The sequence below is a fragment of the Leuciscus leuciscus genome, assembly GCF_965113295.1.
Source record: "Leuciscus leuciscus genome assembly, chromosome: 11".
In the NCBI taxonomy this organism is placed as follows: domain Eukaryota; kingdom Metazoa; phylum Chordata; class Actinopteri; order Cypriniformes; family Leuciscidae; genus Leuciscus; species Leuciscus leuciscus.
In genome coordinates, this window is record NC_138735.1 from 23,495,205 (window position 1) to 23,511,211 (window position 16,007).

The window sequence follows — 16,007 nt, forward strand, 5'->3', positions numbered from 1 at the left end:
TTATTTTGTGTTCAACAGAACAAATAAAGTCATGCCGGTTTAGATCAACTTGAGGGAGTAAATGATAACAGAATTTTTATTTTGTGGTGAACTATCCCTTTAAGAAGAAGCTCCAGCAGATGGTGCTAAATTAACACACATAGACTGACACTAAAATGTCTGCAACCCATAAAAAAGATGAATATATTACTGCTTCATGTCGCCTGTCCCATGTCGGTTTAAAGTTGTTGGTGAAAGTCGTTTTCCAATTTCTTTTCCCTTTAGGTTTTTATTGTCAATGTGTATTTGTCAAGCACTAATATTACATTGCTTAACATGAATAGAACAACTTCAGTTTTGGTACTTAAAATAGTATGTTACAAGGATGCGCAGCGTTTGTATAGTCTGAACTTTTATTAGCCATGTCCCTCTAAAAGCTGTGTCACTATGTGCTCATAGTCATAGGTAATTTCCTAGAAATGGAAAGTATTCAGTTGTTTTACCATTTGCTTGACCAAATTTATTTGGATCTGTGTGTGCTTACATTTTCCCTCACTTTAATATCACAACAAAAAATTAAAAAGTCTAAACACATCTCAACGGTTGACACAATGTTTGTCATTATTTCTATTACTCTGCTTATATGTCCTTTTTAAAAGAGAGAATTTGCCAGGAATGAGAACACTCAGAAGACACTAAATAATTTTGTTCCATGTGTATACATCACTACATAAATCATATTTTCTTATGTAAAGACTAATTTTTATTGTTGATGCTTAAGCATAATGCATGCGTTACCTGCAGTCAGACATATTCCTTTCAATATTAATATTTCTGTAATATTGTATACTCTTAAAAAATAAAGGTTCCAAAATGTTTTCACAGCGATGCCATATAAGAACCATTTTTCAGTGAACAGTTCTTAAAATAACCTTTTTTTTCTTAGTGTGAATAACATTTGAATCCACTTTAAAGAAGCTTTTGTGGGTTGAATGTTAAAGTATCTTCATGAAACCATTGATGCCAATGAAGAACCTTTGTTTTTTAAAAGTGAGCAGTGTTCGTCTTGTTGCTAGGCGGATTGTTTTGTACGATGTAATAGATTTTTTTTTTTTCTCAGCAAAAGCTTTAGAACAGAGTATACATAACAAAAGCCCTGTGTGTGAAACCGGGCATTATTTTACTAGTTTATGTATTCATAAATGTAAATTCCAAGTAAAACTTCACTTTTATATTTGGTAATGATTCATCTGACCTCTGTTAGATACGATGAGCACATCATCTAAAAAATGCATGCATTTATTATTATGATTCTGCAATATTATATGTTTTGAGACTTTGCTGGAACATGTCATCAAATATTAAATGAGCTATTTCATTTTTCAATTCAGTTTATATTAAGTTTGTTACTGTTAGTGTGGAACATGTCTGAATACAAACTACCTTTATGTTTTCTGGCAACAAACTAAATTAAGTTAAATTAAAATTAAATTAAATAAGAGACATTAAATAAAAACTAAATAAAAGTTTGCAAGTAACACGGTTGCAAATTTAGCCTGCAGAATATCAGGGCTGATGGGAACAAATATTGGTTTGTCGTAGTTGATAAACATATATTTCCTATAAATTAAAGAAAAATATATTTTGTGTGATCATTTTCCAAGTGGGTTGAATGTTAAAGTATCTTCATGGAACCATTGATGCCAATGAATAACCTTTGTTTTTTATAAGTGAGCAGTGTTCGTCTTGTTGCTAGGCGGATTGTTTTGTACGATGTAATAGATTTTTTATTTTTTTTTCTCAGCAAAAGCTTTAGAACAGAGTATACATAACAAAAACAAAATATTAATTTTTTTCCCCCCTCAACCCATGAAATATGTGAGACTACCAGTCTAATATCAGATTACAGATTCCTGTCTGAACTGAATCCCTTCATAATGACATGGATCAGTCCACTATCTGTAGGAACTATCAGTACAGGCATTAATCTAGACTCTACTCAGTGCACTCTTTTCATTTTTCCCTTTCAGACTTTTTTTGGGGAAATGATAAAATAGAATCTCCATAGAAGGAGAAATCCCGTCTGGGTTTTATTTTAATATACGCATCTGACGCAAAGTGCATTTTTTTGGAAACGTAAAAGTATCAGAAGCCATAAATGATGATGAACATGTCAGTATTTTCCTTTGTGAAATGTTCCAGTGCAGATGGTCTTGATTTGAGAGAGTAATGTCTTCTGTTCATCTTTCCATATCCAGCTTACTGCAAAATAAAACCTGCTACTCATATTTTAGGGAAATGCATTTATTCAAGCCGCATGAAATCCTGCGTAGTTTGACAGATCTCAAAATATACTGATTCAATTGTGTTTTAATCTGTCTGGCTAATGTCTGGTTTGCACTGCGTTTGAAATGCTTTCTCAAACATCACATTTTGATTTATAATGTGTCACACTAGCCTTAGGACAACCAGAAGAGGTCACTGTCATGTCAAATCCCAGCCATGCAATATTAATGAGCAAATTTTCACACTAGTCTGTTTCTTTTTAAACATTATCCTCAAGTAAAGGTATGCATGAGCTGTTCTTTAACCCTTAAACAGGCAAGAGTGGAAAATGATAAGCAAAAAATTATTTCATGTAATTTTTTTATATCATCTGGACTTAAGTAAAACATATCCAAAATAATTTTTGAAATATTTTTAATATTTTGGATTTTATGAGTTGTGACTGTTTTGAAATCGGACCTTGCGTTACCATAAAAATGGTACTTTAACCCCTTAAAAAAATGAAAGTATGAAAAAGTTATGGAAGTTTAAATTTACAGTAAATCAAATATAGGCTACTGTACTTAATATTCTTTTATATAAAATATATATTTTACTAAATATTTTTTACTCTAAAATTAATATAAAATCAAAGCCATATATCTAACCAAGTTGTGTTCCAAATTTGAAGTTGATATCACAAAACTTGAAGTTCCCATGAGATTTTGTTTAGGCGTAATACCAAAAAATAGCCACCGGGTGACATACATTCCATTGAATTTAATTGCATGCATTCTGCCGTAACAAATTAATAAATTTCTATCCAAATATCACTTCTGTAACAAAATATCGAACCTTGAGACTCAGACCTTTCTGACAATATTTTGTCAAGATTAGAAAAGGTTTTGATCATAAATTATGAAACATGATTACGCCCAAAAGGGGTGGAGCCAGATAAAATAATTTAGAGTACCGTTTCTATGGTAACGCAACGTCCAATTTCAAAACGGTTTTCACAGGATGAATTCTGAGTTTGTAAGCTTTCAAATGATACCTAATTTATGATAACTACTAAAATATGTGATGTAATAAAAAAGGCGATAAAAAGATAATATTATATTTTAGAGGATAATATATTATACTTTTTAGAGGATAATATTATTTTATCATTTTTTTATTGACAAATACTAGATTATATGTTTTATTATGAACTTTTAGCATGAAAACTTTTAGAAATCAACTTTTTGTGACAAACGCCAGAACTCCTGTAAATGTAAATTCATCTATTACTGTTCCTACATAATTTGTAACAAAGAACAGTGCTAAAATATCTATTTAGGAGTCTTAGACCTTTCCAAAGATATATAGTTTGTCATGATTAGATTAGGATTTAATTGTAATATAGTGAATTAAAAACTCAAAATACAAAGATGGTCAAAATTAGGGTTAATCCCTTTTTTACACCCTAAAAAGGCAATGACTCAGGAGTCACATATATTTCAAAACGTGCTAAATAACAACATGAACAACATATTCATTAATTTACTTCTTCAGCACCTTAAGACAATGTTCACAATTAATGTTAGCAGTTTAATATATATTTACTTTCCTCAAAATCTGAATGTCTTCCACCACCGGTAGCCATGTTGGATTTAGGTCAGGCTGACTAATTTATCACACAAAAATTGAAGCAAATCATGTGACCAGCATACTCAAGACAGACCAGACTGTGATAAATGATAAAAGGATTTGATGCAAAAATCGTTCTTATGCCCCAAAAAAAGACTATGTGACTCCCAGGTCACGTTGCCTGTTAATACCTCGCCTTTTTTGTATATTTTTTGTATATTTTTTTGTATACTTTTCAGCTCTTTTTTGTATATTTCTGTTTGATACACTCTATACCATCAGCTCAGGCAGTGGAAAGTCAATGGCTGCTCTCTGATTTCCACATCTGTCTCCAAACTCCATCACATGATGTTCACAAAGTCACATTAACTGACCAAGAACAAACACAATGCTAAATGAAGTGATTTCCTGGAACGGCACTTTATAGTGCTGAGAAAGTTATTATTCATTAAGCTGCCGTTTAGCTCAACTGACTTCTGCATTTGACAGTTTTATCAATGATTACTCATAAAATGTATCAAGTGCATCCAATTATAAAGTGTGAAACAAATGAATTGCAGTGTGAGTTGAAAAAAACAAACAGTAAAACTAGGCACAAAAAGGTGCAATGTTTCCTCTATACACTTTTTGTTGTATGTGGTCACTCTATCTATTGTATCACGTCTATGACCTACCTTGTGGTTTGACATTATAGATAAAAGAGTCTCAGCAGTTTATTCACAGTTTCGCCCACAAGACTTCCTCTTTAAGGAGTCAGAAGGACGTTTATTTTCTGAAGTTAATGGTAAACTAATCAGCAAAGTCTTTGGAGTTATAATAATAATTAAAGAAGTGAAAAGATCCATTGCGACTTCTTCTGCCTGTTAGAATCCAAGAGAGACTTCACACTTACATCTTATTTTCACACTCATTTTCATGCTTGTTATCCAAATGTTCTTCTCTCCAGAGATCTAATTTAGAATTGTGCTTTTTCAATCCCAGATGTTGTTTAGTTTCATAGAATTGAGCTTAAAGTTTAAATGGGTTATAGTCAAAAGTACACAAATGTAAGTGCAGGGCCATCCTTAGGGCGATGGAACTACTTGCGTCTGCATCAGGCCCCGCGCTTTAGGGGCCCCGCGGCGTATGCGAACGGACCGACCGAGGGTGGCCCCCGTTTCCTCGAACTTGCACTGGGCCCCGCCCCATGAGTGGTTTTGTATGTTGGTTTTAAATTATAATATAATTATCAATTCTGTCTTTACAATAGAACATTATTTTTCATAAATGTCAAGTTGATACAGGTTGTAATACAAACAAAGGTTGCTTCCTTAATTTTTTTTATATAATCAACCTGAATGTTTCAGTCATTTCAACTTTGATTGCATTGATTGTTTTTTTTTTTTTTACATTTCTTAACTTATTTTGATGAGTTAAAGCAATGTAAAAGACATGTTGTCATAAAAAAATGTTTTTACAGTGAACGTGTTTTCAGTATTATAAATGTATTAAATGCAATGTTTGTTGACTAAAACAATGGTTTGATATTTTTGTACCTTTTACATTTTGCCGTTTCATGAAGTCTTTTATTTCAAACAATTATTTACTATTTAAATGTTGCTGAAAAGCCAGTAAAGGCTGATTCTATTGGGACAACTTAAATTAGGGCATGTTGGCTCAAAAGCCCAACATGTGTTCAGTGACCCAAAAAATTTTTTCCTGGGCAGTGGAAATGTTCGATCAATTTTTTGGTGGCCAGTGATTTAGTGATTTTGACTTTAAAAACAAAACCTCGAAACCAGAAAAAGTGTAACAGCTAGCCCCATCATAGCCCACAATCAGCAAAATCACCCCAATTTGAGTGACCTCAAAGCAGATAAACACTCAAAGTGTTTGAAATGAATGCCAGTGAAATATCCATCCAAGTGCTGGCAGTGTAAGATGTGTGGCGCTTCTGATGATCAAGAGAGGAGGAGGAGGAGGAACAGAATCAACAGCCTCCCCTCAGCGCGCGCGCACGCACTCACGCGCTCATCCATTCTGCACTCTACACACAAATTTTGCGCGCTCAGAAGTGTTTTCACCGGACGTCTTGGCGCAAGTGGCTTGTTTTCTTCTGTCCTCCAGCATGACTTCTCACTCTTGATACTGAGGACTGGCTGGAATTTATGCTAACGAGATATTATTTATGAAACCAGCAAGAAATGAACATGAACCTCGTGAACTGTTTGGCTCTTCTCTTAGTTTGGCACGCGCACTCGGTAAGTACCTGCACCGGTAGTTATGAGTTTTTCCGCCTCAGGTGTGCGGGTTTCAACTGTCAAAATGTTTTCAGTAAATATGGGATTTAGAGTAAAAAAAAATCAAATTCGACTTTTCTTTAGTTGTGATTTTGCATGCTGGTTTCAAACCATTTCCATCTTCACAACCGTTAACAATCACAATGTCTGTGAATTGTGTCAGCAAATCTATCATATTTAGCTACAGCTTCTAGTAAACAACAGTAAAACCAAGCTAGCGTGTTTCAGACAAGAGCTAATGATAGAATATTTAAATTAAGAGGTTGAACTATACTGTTCTCAGGACATGTTTATCAATTGTCACGTGTTTAGTTAGCATATATTTATAGTTGTATGCAAATTATGGTCACACTTTAGATTATGGTCAAATTCTCAGTATTAACTAACCATTAACTACGACTTTTGCCTGAATAAACTCCTAATTACTGTTATTCAGAAAGGTAGTTGTTAAGTTTAGGTACTGGGTAGGATTAAGGGATGTAGAATATCGTCGTGCAGAACAAGGTATTAATATGTGATTTATAAGTACTAATAAACAGCCAATATCCTAGTAATATGCATGCTTTAAGCAGCTAGTAGTGAGAATTGGATCCTAAACTAAAGTGTTACCCAAACTGTGAATTATATAGATATATTAAATAAATACAGTTATGACATATCAAATGTATTTGATGCGATTAAAATGGTACAAAAAACTTTTCTGCTCTAAAACTGATGAAATTTTGTCAACTTGCATATCAGCTTATGGTGGTTAAGCTGGTTTAAGAACATAATTGATGGTTTGTTATTGGTACCAGGTTGATCTCAGACCTGCTGGACTGCCAGTTGAGCCATTATTGAAAAATGCTTGGTCAGACCAACCTGACCACAAATGACAAGCTTGGACTAGATAGAAACCACGTCAAAGCCAGCTACTATCAAAAGAATAACAAACAGGCTACCTTTAACACTAACTGTTTCATGAATCATTTTGGGGTAAATGCTTTAATTTTTAAAAAGCTTAAAATAGGCTGTTTAAAGTCAAGCTATGATGTGACAATAAACCCCATTACGACATCCCCAGTTATTGGGGGGACAACATGATTTCAATAAACTGTATCTTTTTTTTCTTGGGCACCAACGATAAAAATATTCAATATTCACCAAGTAATCAATAGTTTTTTTAGTACGGTATGTTTATAATGTATAAACATATACCTGAGAAATATTCAAAAGTGTGAAGCCACAGTCTCCTCTTAATGCAAAAAAAAAACTGAGGTAACTCAGAAAATGCCAGCCATTAGTGTTAAAAGTGCTTAATTTCTATTGGCTTATTGATCTTCACTTTGCATCAACCTTCAGTCTCTTAACCTTCAGTCATTCAGACCTTCAGCTCTCAGTTCTGCTTGTACTGGACACTCTTATACAGATTTCAATTAAATTACAATTTAAATTAGTCTTTTAAATATGCTAAAAAGAGAACATAACAATGTTTTGAAGAGAAGTGGGTCAGGGCTATTCTAGACAGGCTCTCTGTGGTGATTCAGGTGTTTTGCCCAAAGGGGTTTCACGAAAAGATTCATCGGGGCAAGAGCTACTCAATTTCTTGCTGTGCAGTGTAAAGCTGGTGGCTTGCAGACAAATTAAAAGCTATATGCTTTTTTGAGCAGCTACAGTTATAATTGTTTTCCTCAAACATTTTAAGATTATAAGTACTTTTTAAACATTGGTCTCCTAATGCACTTTTACAGTTATAAAGTCGAAGAAAAAAAAACACATAACACAAAGTTTAAACTTTGGATATATGGCAAAAAAATGGCAGTCTGCAGTCTTATGCAGTTGTATTTCTAAGGTAAATTCATCTTGTTTTAAGGCTGCGTAGATATTTTTTCTGGAAAAGATACTGATCAAAAATAGGATTTTTTTCCCCAGCGTAAATACCAATGTCAAAGATAAATAGTTTGGATATTGCTGGAAAAGCGATGCACCATATTAACTTATATAAGCTATTATTTACAAGCCCTGTTTTTAATCTCATTTTAAATAAGCTTAAGCTTATCTATTGAAAAGTCCATTTATCAGTTGCTTATCCTGTAGATCAGCGAGCATCTCTTTATGACCTTAATTAAAGATCAACACTCTGTGTCCATATGGCTGCATCCCCAGAGGCACAGATACACACAAACTCAATCTTAGTATATGCTGCAGAAATGTTCAATTGTAGCATATATGTATCTGTGTCTTCCACAGGGATTACGATACAAGATGACTGTCCTTGATGTGTTTTCCACTACAGTCTTTGTCATGGATTAGTATTGGGAATGCACATAAGCGTAATTGTTTCGTGTGCTGCAATGTTTATATTTATACAAAATAAAAAAAAATCTTGTTGTAGCCTACTACTTTTTTTTTAATTTGCAGTGATTTGTAAAGCTCATGCAATATCTGCCCCCAAAAGCCACTAAAACTAGGTTTTCAATCCGTGGATCAAGAGGTATCTTCAGATACTGAAGACATATTACACAGAGATCCTATCAAAGCTCGGAGAGGAAGTTGTGTGTGGTTGTGCTCTATTAGAATTCAATCCATTCAATCCCTGACCAATTTCATGCAACAACATTTAATGTTTTTTTTTTTTTTTTCACTACTCCTTGTCCTCCTGGGGTTTGATGGTATTGTATCGTATTTATGTGACAGGCTTTTGTGGTGATGAAAAATTTAGTGGCAGAAAGAACAGTATTTTCTTTCAGTCTAACCTTTTCCCCAAACCTGTGCTAGGCAAAAAATGACAATAATCCAGAAGATATTTTTCTACTAAATACTTTGAGTAATCATTTGAGCAGTCATTTTCAAAAAAAATTCCACATTGTTTATGATAGCAATAACACAGCTTTTTGTGTGGAGCACAACTGTTTAAACAAAGCAATAAAATCTCAGAACGCTTTTGACCTTGAAATGCATTTCTTATTCTCGTTAATTACTTTAAGTGTGAGAAATGGAAAGTTGGCTTCCAAACTGATAACAGTTGCACAACTGCTTTTCACCGTAAGCATGAAACCACACGTTCTCACTTAATCAGATGATGACATTTGCAAAGTTTCATGCTTTCCAGCTGACCCACTTCAGTTCACTAAAGGACTGCCAGAATCCAGATTCACTTCTTGCAGATTAAATCATCTTGACTCTGTCAGAAGAGAAACATAGTAGCACGAAAGCAAATTGTCAAGCAAAGAAGAGATAGTAATGATGTTCGTCATGTTAGGTTTAAACTTGAACGGTCACACCACTTTTGTGTAACATTTCAGTGCATTTTATTCACTAACCACCCGCAATCCAGACGCTATCTGTGCTGTGATTCGTCATCGTTTTCCGTGAACATAAATGACCAGCGACTACGTTTCATTTAAAGGAAATTTCCTCCATAACCTTCAAATAAATCTGTAGTCTAAGTCTAAAACAACTTATGGAAATGAGTTTGTGTTTGCAGTAACTCCAGTGGGATTTAAACATGAGCGAGCAGGAAAGTGTGTCACACATGCACAGTATTACAGCAGGGTGCAAAAGGATGTTGCAAACAGAATAGTGTGACTGAGTGACATTACTGACACTGAAATTCAAGATCACTTTTATTAAAAATGAAAATGCACTGGATATGCTGCCGCTTCAACCTCTGCCTCTATATATATGAGACAGACCGGGGCAAATCACAAGGGCTATAATATAATTTAGATATTATAACCCACATTTTTGGGTTCTCTATGGGTAGTTGTTTTTGTTAGTTTCAAATGGTTAAAAATCCTCAAGTTGGGGGAAATTTTTTACATTGTAAATGTTTATTTAAGTTGTATTATGGCTTTTAAATGTTTTTGTTGATTAATTACAATATTTGTTGGTCAAAACAAATAGAATGATATTTTTAATTTATTGTTTTTTGTTTCATAAATGTTTTACTGTTTAAATATTGCTGAAAAACCAATAATAGGCTGTTTAATAGCAGGTTTCATTGTGACAGCTTATCCCATGTAATAACCCCATTATAGGAAGTGGTCTGTTATTAGAAAATGTCAACTTATGATCATTTTTACAGAAAAAAGAAAAAGAAATTCATACTTTATTCAGCAAGGACACATTAAATTGATTACAAGGTATAGTAAAGACATTTACATTATTACAAATATATATATATATATATATATATATATATATATATATATATATATATTCAAATAAATTCAGTTATTTTGGACTTTCTATTCGTCAACAAAATATTAATCAGAACAACAATTTTCTAATATTTATAGTAATAAGAAATATTTCTTTAGCAGAAAATCAAGCATATTATAATGATTTCTGAATGATCATGTGACACTTAAGACTGGAGTAATAATGCTGAAAAAAAGATTAAAATATAAAACAGTTCTTTTTTTAAAATTGTAATAATATTCAAATGTTTTACTGTATTTTTAACAAATAAATGCAGATTTGGTGAGCAAACCTTTGAATAGTAGTGAATGTGTCAATAGAGAAATTAACTTGAAAAAATAATAATAAACTAGCAGTATTGACTATATGGTATTTAAAATGACCTTTTCATATAAATGTTAGTCATATTTTGAAACATCCTTTAGAACTCTGATAAGTGTCATTTATCTTATTATCTGAACTATTCATCTCATTTTGACATTTTTGCATCCCCGTCACTTAGTTTAGAAAGCATCATTCTCAGGTGGAAGTGTTTTACATGTTTATTGCACCAGATGCTCCCCTTTCAACTACAAAGCCTCTATTCGTTTTCCCAACAAATTATTTTCGAAAAACATGTCAATTCCCATGAAGCAGAAGGATGAGTCAGATATGTGCCCTGGCGACCGACTGCTGTCGAGACTCAGTCTGCTAAACCGGAACAATACACTATCAGGATACATATGATGCACTTTTCTCACAAATGTCATTAAAATAAGAAGTGCAAAAGGAACACTCTTGAAGCTCATTTGGATATTTTTAGTAATGCTGAGATGTTTTGGATTCAGACTTTTGGTAATCCACATATTGAATCCATTCTTTCTCAGTGGAAGCTGAGAAATCTGCAGAAAAAAAGAAGTGAGAATGTCAAATCTGTTTTGGACTGTAATTGCTCTCAGCCTGAGTTAATCTCAGCCAGCGTGCGTTTGCTCTGACTGTCATGATCCAGAATAATCCTGATACAATCACTCATATCATTAGCTTGTGTGGCAATCGTTCTAGTTGTGATACAGAATGGAAAACTCTGCTCAGCTGAGGACTCTCGTCAAAGATGTAGCTGAAGATTTTGAAAGAGATGAGCAATGACAGACTTAAAGTTTAGGCTTATGTCCTGTTCTGATTTGTCTCTGTGCTGTTCACTTGAAAAAACCCAAAGCCAAAGTGACTAAGAGTTCACACGCAGCGCAAACACGTAAGATGTACAAGGTGACCTTGTGTTTGAAACATTTGAGTTTAAAAATTATTTTATCAAAATACATATTCTTACGATCTTTCATGTCAAATAGAATGTATTAGATTGTATTTTTTTTTAATTCAGATTTTAAATTCTAACAGCCTGTGCTTTCAGAATGATTTTAGAGCATTTCCCTCCACATTTATAAAGCAAAAACTATCCATGACTGAGCACCAGCCGTTGAGATCTTTAACCGAAGACTTCATGTGACTCTGGTTAATTCCCTTGATATCATTACAGTTCTTATAATAGAGGATTTTTAGTCCATCAGTTGAACAGGCTTTGTGACCGCTCTTTGATCACGCTAGCTTTGAATCCAACTGTGTTGATCAGTCATTTCAGATGATGTCACCAGAAAGCCATCTCAACTGAGTAAGCAATTCAGCACTGCCTTCAGGTGACAAACCTCATGATGTCTATGTAGATCCCAATAAGCTGGAGGGTGCATGTCTATGCAAATATATATTGTCACCGAGACCAGGGTTATTGTAGTTTACTAAAGCTAAAACAATAAAAAAAAAACATTATCTGCAACATTTCTCATACTAATTTGTTTTTATTTAATGTACAAAAATAACTTAAACTGAAAAATTACTAAATATTATATTTATATATAATATTTAATAATTTTCAGTTTAAGTTATTTTTGTACATTAAATTAAACTAAATTAATATGAGAAATGTTGCAGTAATATATATATATATATATATATATATATATATATATTACTGAGTAGATATATATATATATATATATATATATATATATATATATATATATATATATATATATATATTACTGAGTAGATTTAAGTTGTCCTACTTTTAAATGTTTTTTATTAATTGCAATATTTGTTGGTCAAAATAAATATTTTGGTATTTTTGCTGTTTAATTTATTGTTTTATGTTTCATAAATGCTTTACTGTATTGCTGTAAAACCTATAATCGGCTGTTTATAGCAGGTTTCATTGTGACATCTTACCCCATAATGATCCCTAAAGCTGAAATAAAAAGGAATAAAAACTAGACATTCAAAAAAAGAAAAAAAGGGAAAAAAAAAGAGGCAAAAACACAACTAAATTGCTAAAACTTTAAAAGTAAAAGTAAAAAGTAAAATATAAAAATAAAAACTAATTTAAAATCGTATTATAAACTATTATAATATATCTCAACGATACAAAAACAACACTGCCTGAGACGTTTTTCACTTCTTGGATGACAGTAGCATTGAGATCATACGGTTGATTTTCTTTCCTTTGCCCCTGAAGGTCAGCGGGAGACATGCAAACTGTCACTTTCTATATGAGCTGCAGATGGCCGAGAAGGAATGTTTGGGCATACTGGCTGACGACTTTCCTGCAAACACCAAAGGTAATGTATTAGGTAATGTATACACGTTACATCATCTTCTAAATCCACTTACAGCATCTGTTGTGTACAGTATGTTGGATGGCCAGAAGGTGAAACTGCATTTCACTAGTAGGCAAACATTGTAAGATGAAAGTGTCATGTGTGTTTGTATCATGTTCCCCACAAACATTACAGTGAAAGAAATCTGAATGAGCTCTCGCCACATTGTTTGTCCTACATAATCAGTTAATGTCTCATTGTTTTTCTGTTGGTGTGTAGCAATGCTCTGGCAGATGTAGAATCACATTTACTGTTGGCTGATAGTGGTTGAGTTGCTTTTGGCTCCAGCTTTTAAGGTCAATGTTAAATGTGATATTTATATTGTCTGGATAGTTTGGTGCAGGGATGACATATTTTTGTAGGCATATTTTCTAATTTCATTAATAATATCATCATTTGTGTTCCAAAGATGAACGAATGTGTAACGTGTTTGGAACAACATGAGGATGAGTAATTAATGACAGAATTTTCATTTTTGGGTGAACAACCCTTTTAAGTGAGTCTGGATGGGGTAACATAAGATATCTCTCTTTTTTTAATGGAATAAAGATACTCATAGTTTTATGATGAGGGCTTTCAGATCCTACTTTGAAGCTTTTACGATCCCAGATGTTTTAGTGATGACTTGTGTTACTGATGCCTATGCTTCAAAGGGCCTTTAAATATTTTCTTCTGCATTTTCCCAGCTTGTATCATCCCTGGTCATTGGCCGTAATCATACAGCCCGCGGTCAATAACCGTCAGGGACCATATTTGGCATTTGTTTATTTATGTGACAATTCTGATGTTAAACACAAAAGAAGCCTAAATCGGTGTAATCAATGTGCAATCATAGACAATCTGTTCTTTATTTTTGCATGTTGGTTTTGCGTTGTTCTACATGCTTTGCATCCACTTTAGAACAAAATCAGAAGTGTGGGAACAACACTGCTTTGTTTGCCTTGATGACAGCTGTATGGTGTCCATCAACGGACAGATGTTCCAATTAATGGTAATTATTTGGCAATAAATACACACAGGTCTTGACCAATGAATGGGTGAAATGAGTGACGAGTCCCTCTGGAGATGATTGCAAAAAAAAACCCGAAACGGTTTGGGCCACTTAATATATCCCAGATTTCTGATTGTTCATAAAAGGGCAAAGTGGACTGAGCACCGACCCTGAGAAGCAATGTTTACTGTGTCTTAAACAATGCTTGGTGAGTGACCTGTTTTCTCTTAGTTTAGACTTCTTATTTTCCCTCAGAACCGACCAGCTGTTTCAGAGATGACACAGCTGTTTAAATGAACTGTTCCTAAAAATGAAAATTCTGTCATTATTTACTTGCCCTCAAGCTGTTCCAAACCTGTGTGCCTGACTCTTCTATTGAACACAAAAGCGTTTTTTTTTTACATACACACAATACTGTTAAAAGGATTTGGGGTCAGTGAGATTAGTTTTTAAAAGAAAATAATACTTTTATTCAACAAGGATGCATCAAAAATGTAAAGAGTAAAGATTTGTTTTTACATTGATTCAAATAAATGCTTTCTCTTCATCAAAGAATCGAAGTTTCGAAGTTTTTTACGAAAAATATTAAGCAGCAAAACTGTTTTCAGCATTGATAATAATAATAAATGTAATAATGTAAAATATTTTATTTTGGTTACTCTTTTCCATATATAGATTAAGCAATTGGCATCTCAAGTTCCAAATTGACAAAAAGTGCCATGAAATTGTTATAAAAGTATTACTCATGCATTATATTTCAAGTTCAAGTGCTATATAGTATTCCAGTATACCATTTTTTTAGGTTAAATATCCCTTTAGTGCACAGAAAGAACTACATGCCCTCATTGCTGTGCCGTTTCTGAAAGTGTTTGGAGTTGTAGATGACGATGGATGGGGGTGGGATGTCATTTTCAAACCTCTTTGACCATCTTTCTATTTATGTCTAGACCTTCACAAAACATTAATTTGACCAAATATGCTGGAATTTGTCCCGTCCCTGTGGGCTGGTCTCAAGAGATTCAATGACTTTCTCCTTTTTTGTATATTTTTTGGTTGTACTGTACCTTTACTGCTAAATGAAAGGCAAATTAAATGCATGTTCCATGCAGTGTTTGTGGTGTGTAAGGTTACAAGAGAAAAAATGGCCAGATACACTCAACTCATAAAAGACTGTCAAGAACATTGGTAAATGAATGCGGATCTTATCTTAACCTAAATGTTTCCAGATTCCTGTCAAACACATGTCAAGTTTCTCACGTGCAGTGTTGCGGTAACTTTTGTTGAAAGTTCTGCTATTTCAGCATATTTTTCACAAAATGTTTGGAGCTTTTATTTTGTTTTCTATGTCTACGTCCTTACAGGTTGCAAGGGGATGTGGGACAATATTTCTTGCTGGCACCATGCCGATTTTGGAGAGGTGGTCGTCAATACCTGCCCCGCTGCCCTAAAAAGTTTGTTCACCAGAGATGGTAATTTTTACTTTAATATTTGCAAACTGTCATTTATACATTTTAACATGATACGGAGATCCAAAATCGGTTGATACTAATAATTAACAAAAAAAGTGTAATATTGGTCTTTACAAAGTCAGAACCATATTTGGAGAACCACTAGATGTCCTTTTGAAGATACCTCATAGATCTCATTATGTATTAAAGGAACTTCAATATATATTTAAAGACTTTCTCTTTTGGGGTTACGTTTGGGGCAACATATGGTACGTTGACAGTCTTTCAAGAGAGGAACTTTATGAAGAGGTGTAAAGATTTTCTCCAAAGGGTCTCATCAGTGTATATAGGAACCTAAACAGATTCTCTAATGGCATTAGGCTGTAAACCCCTATTTTGAACCTTAAGTTCAGTTCAGCTCTCAAGTGCACAAAGCAGATATGACAATAATATGCTGCTATTATTTTCAATTTGAGGGCTAGTCTTTTGTAAAGTAATAGAGTGAATTGTGCTGACGTGATTGTGAGTGTGAGTAAATGAATGAGTAAGG

The 16,007-nt window shown here is 33.5% G+C and overlaps 1 protein-coding gene across 2 annotated transcripts in view; it reads left to right on the forward strand.

The window, feature by feature from the left end:
• The first annotated feature begins 5,864 nt into the window (after positions 1-5,864).
• The window catches only part of vipr2 (vasoactive intestinal peptide receptor 2), a 37,978-nt gene continuing 27,835 nt past the window's right edge, over positions 5,865-16,007 (forward strand). Inside the window, exons 1-3 of one of the 2 annotated variants that reach the window (XM_082184615.1) lie at positions 5,865-6,113; positions 12,877-12,991; positions 15,371-15,478. In XM_082184615.1, coding sequence (XP_082040741.1) covers positions 6,057-6,113; positions 12,877-12,991; positions 15,371-15,478 — 280 coding nt within the window. In that variant the 5' untranslated portion in view covers positions 5,865-6,056. The remainder of the gene's footprint in view (positions 6,114-12,876; positions 12,992-15,370; positions 15,479-16,007) is intronic. The other variant, XM_082184616.1, reaches the window with a different exon arrangement.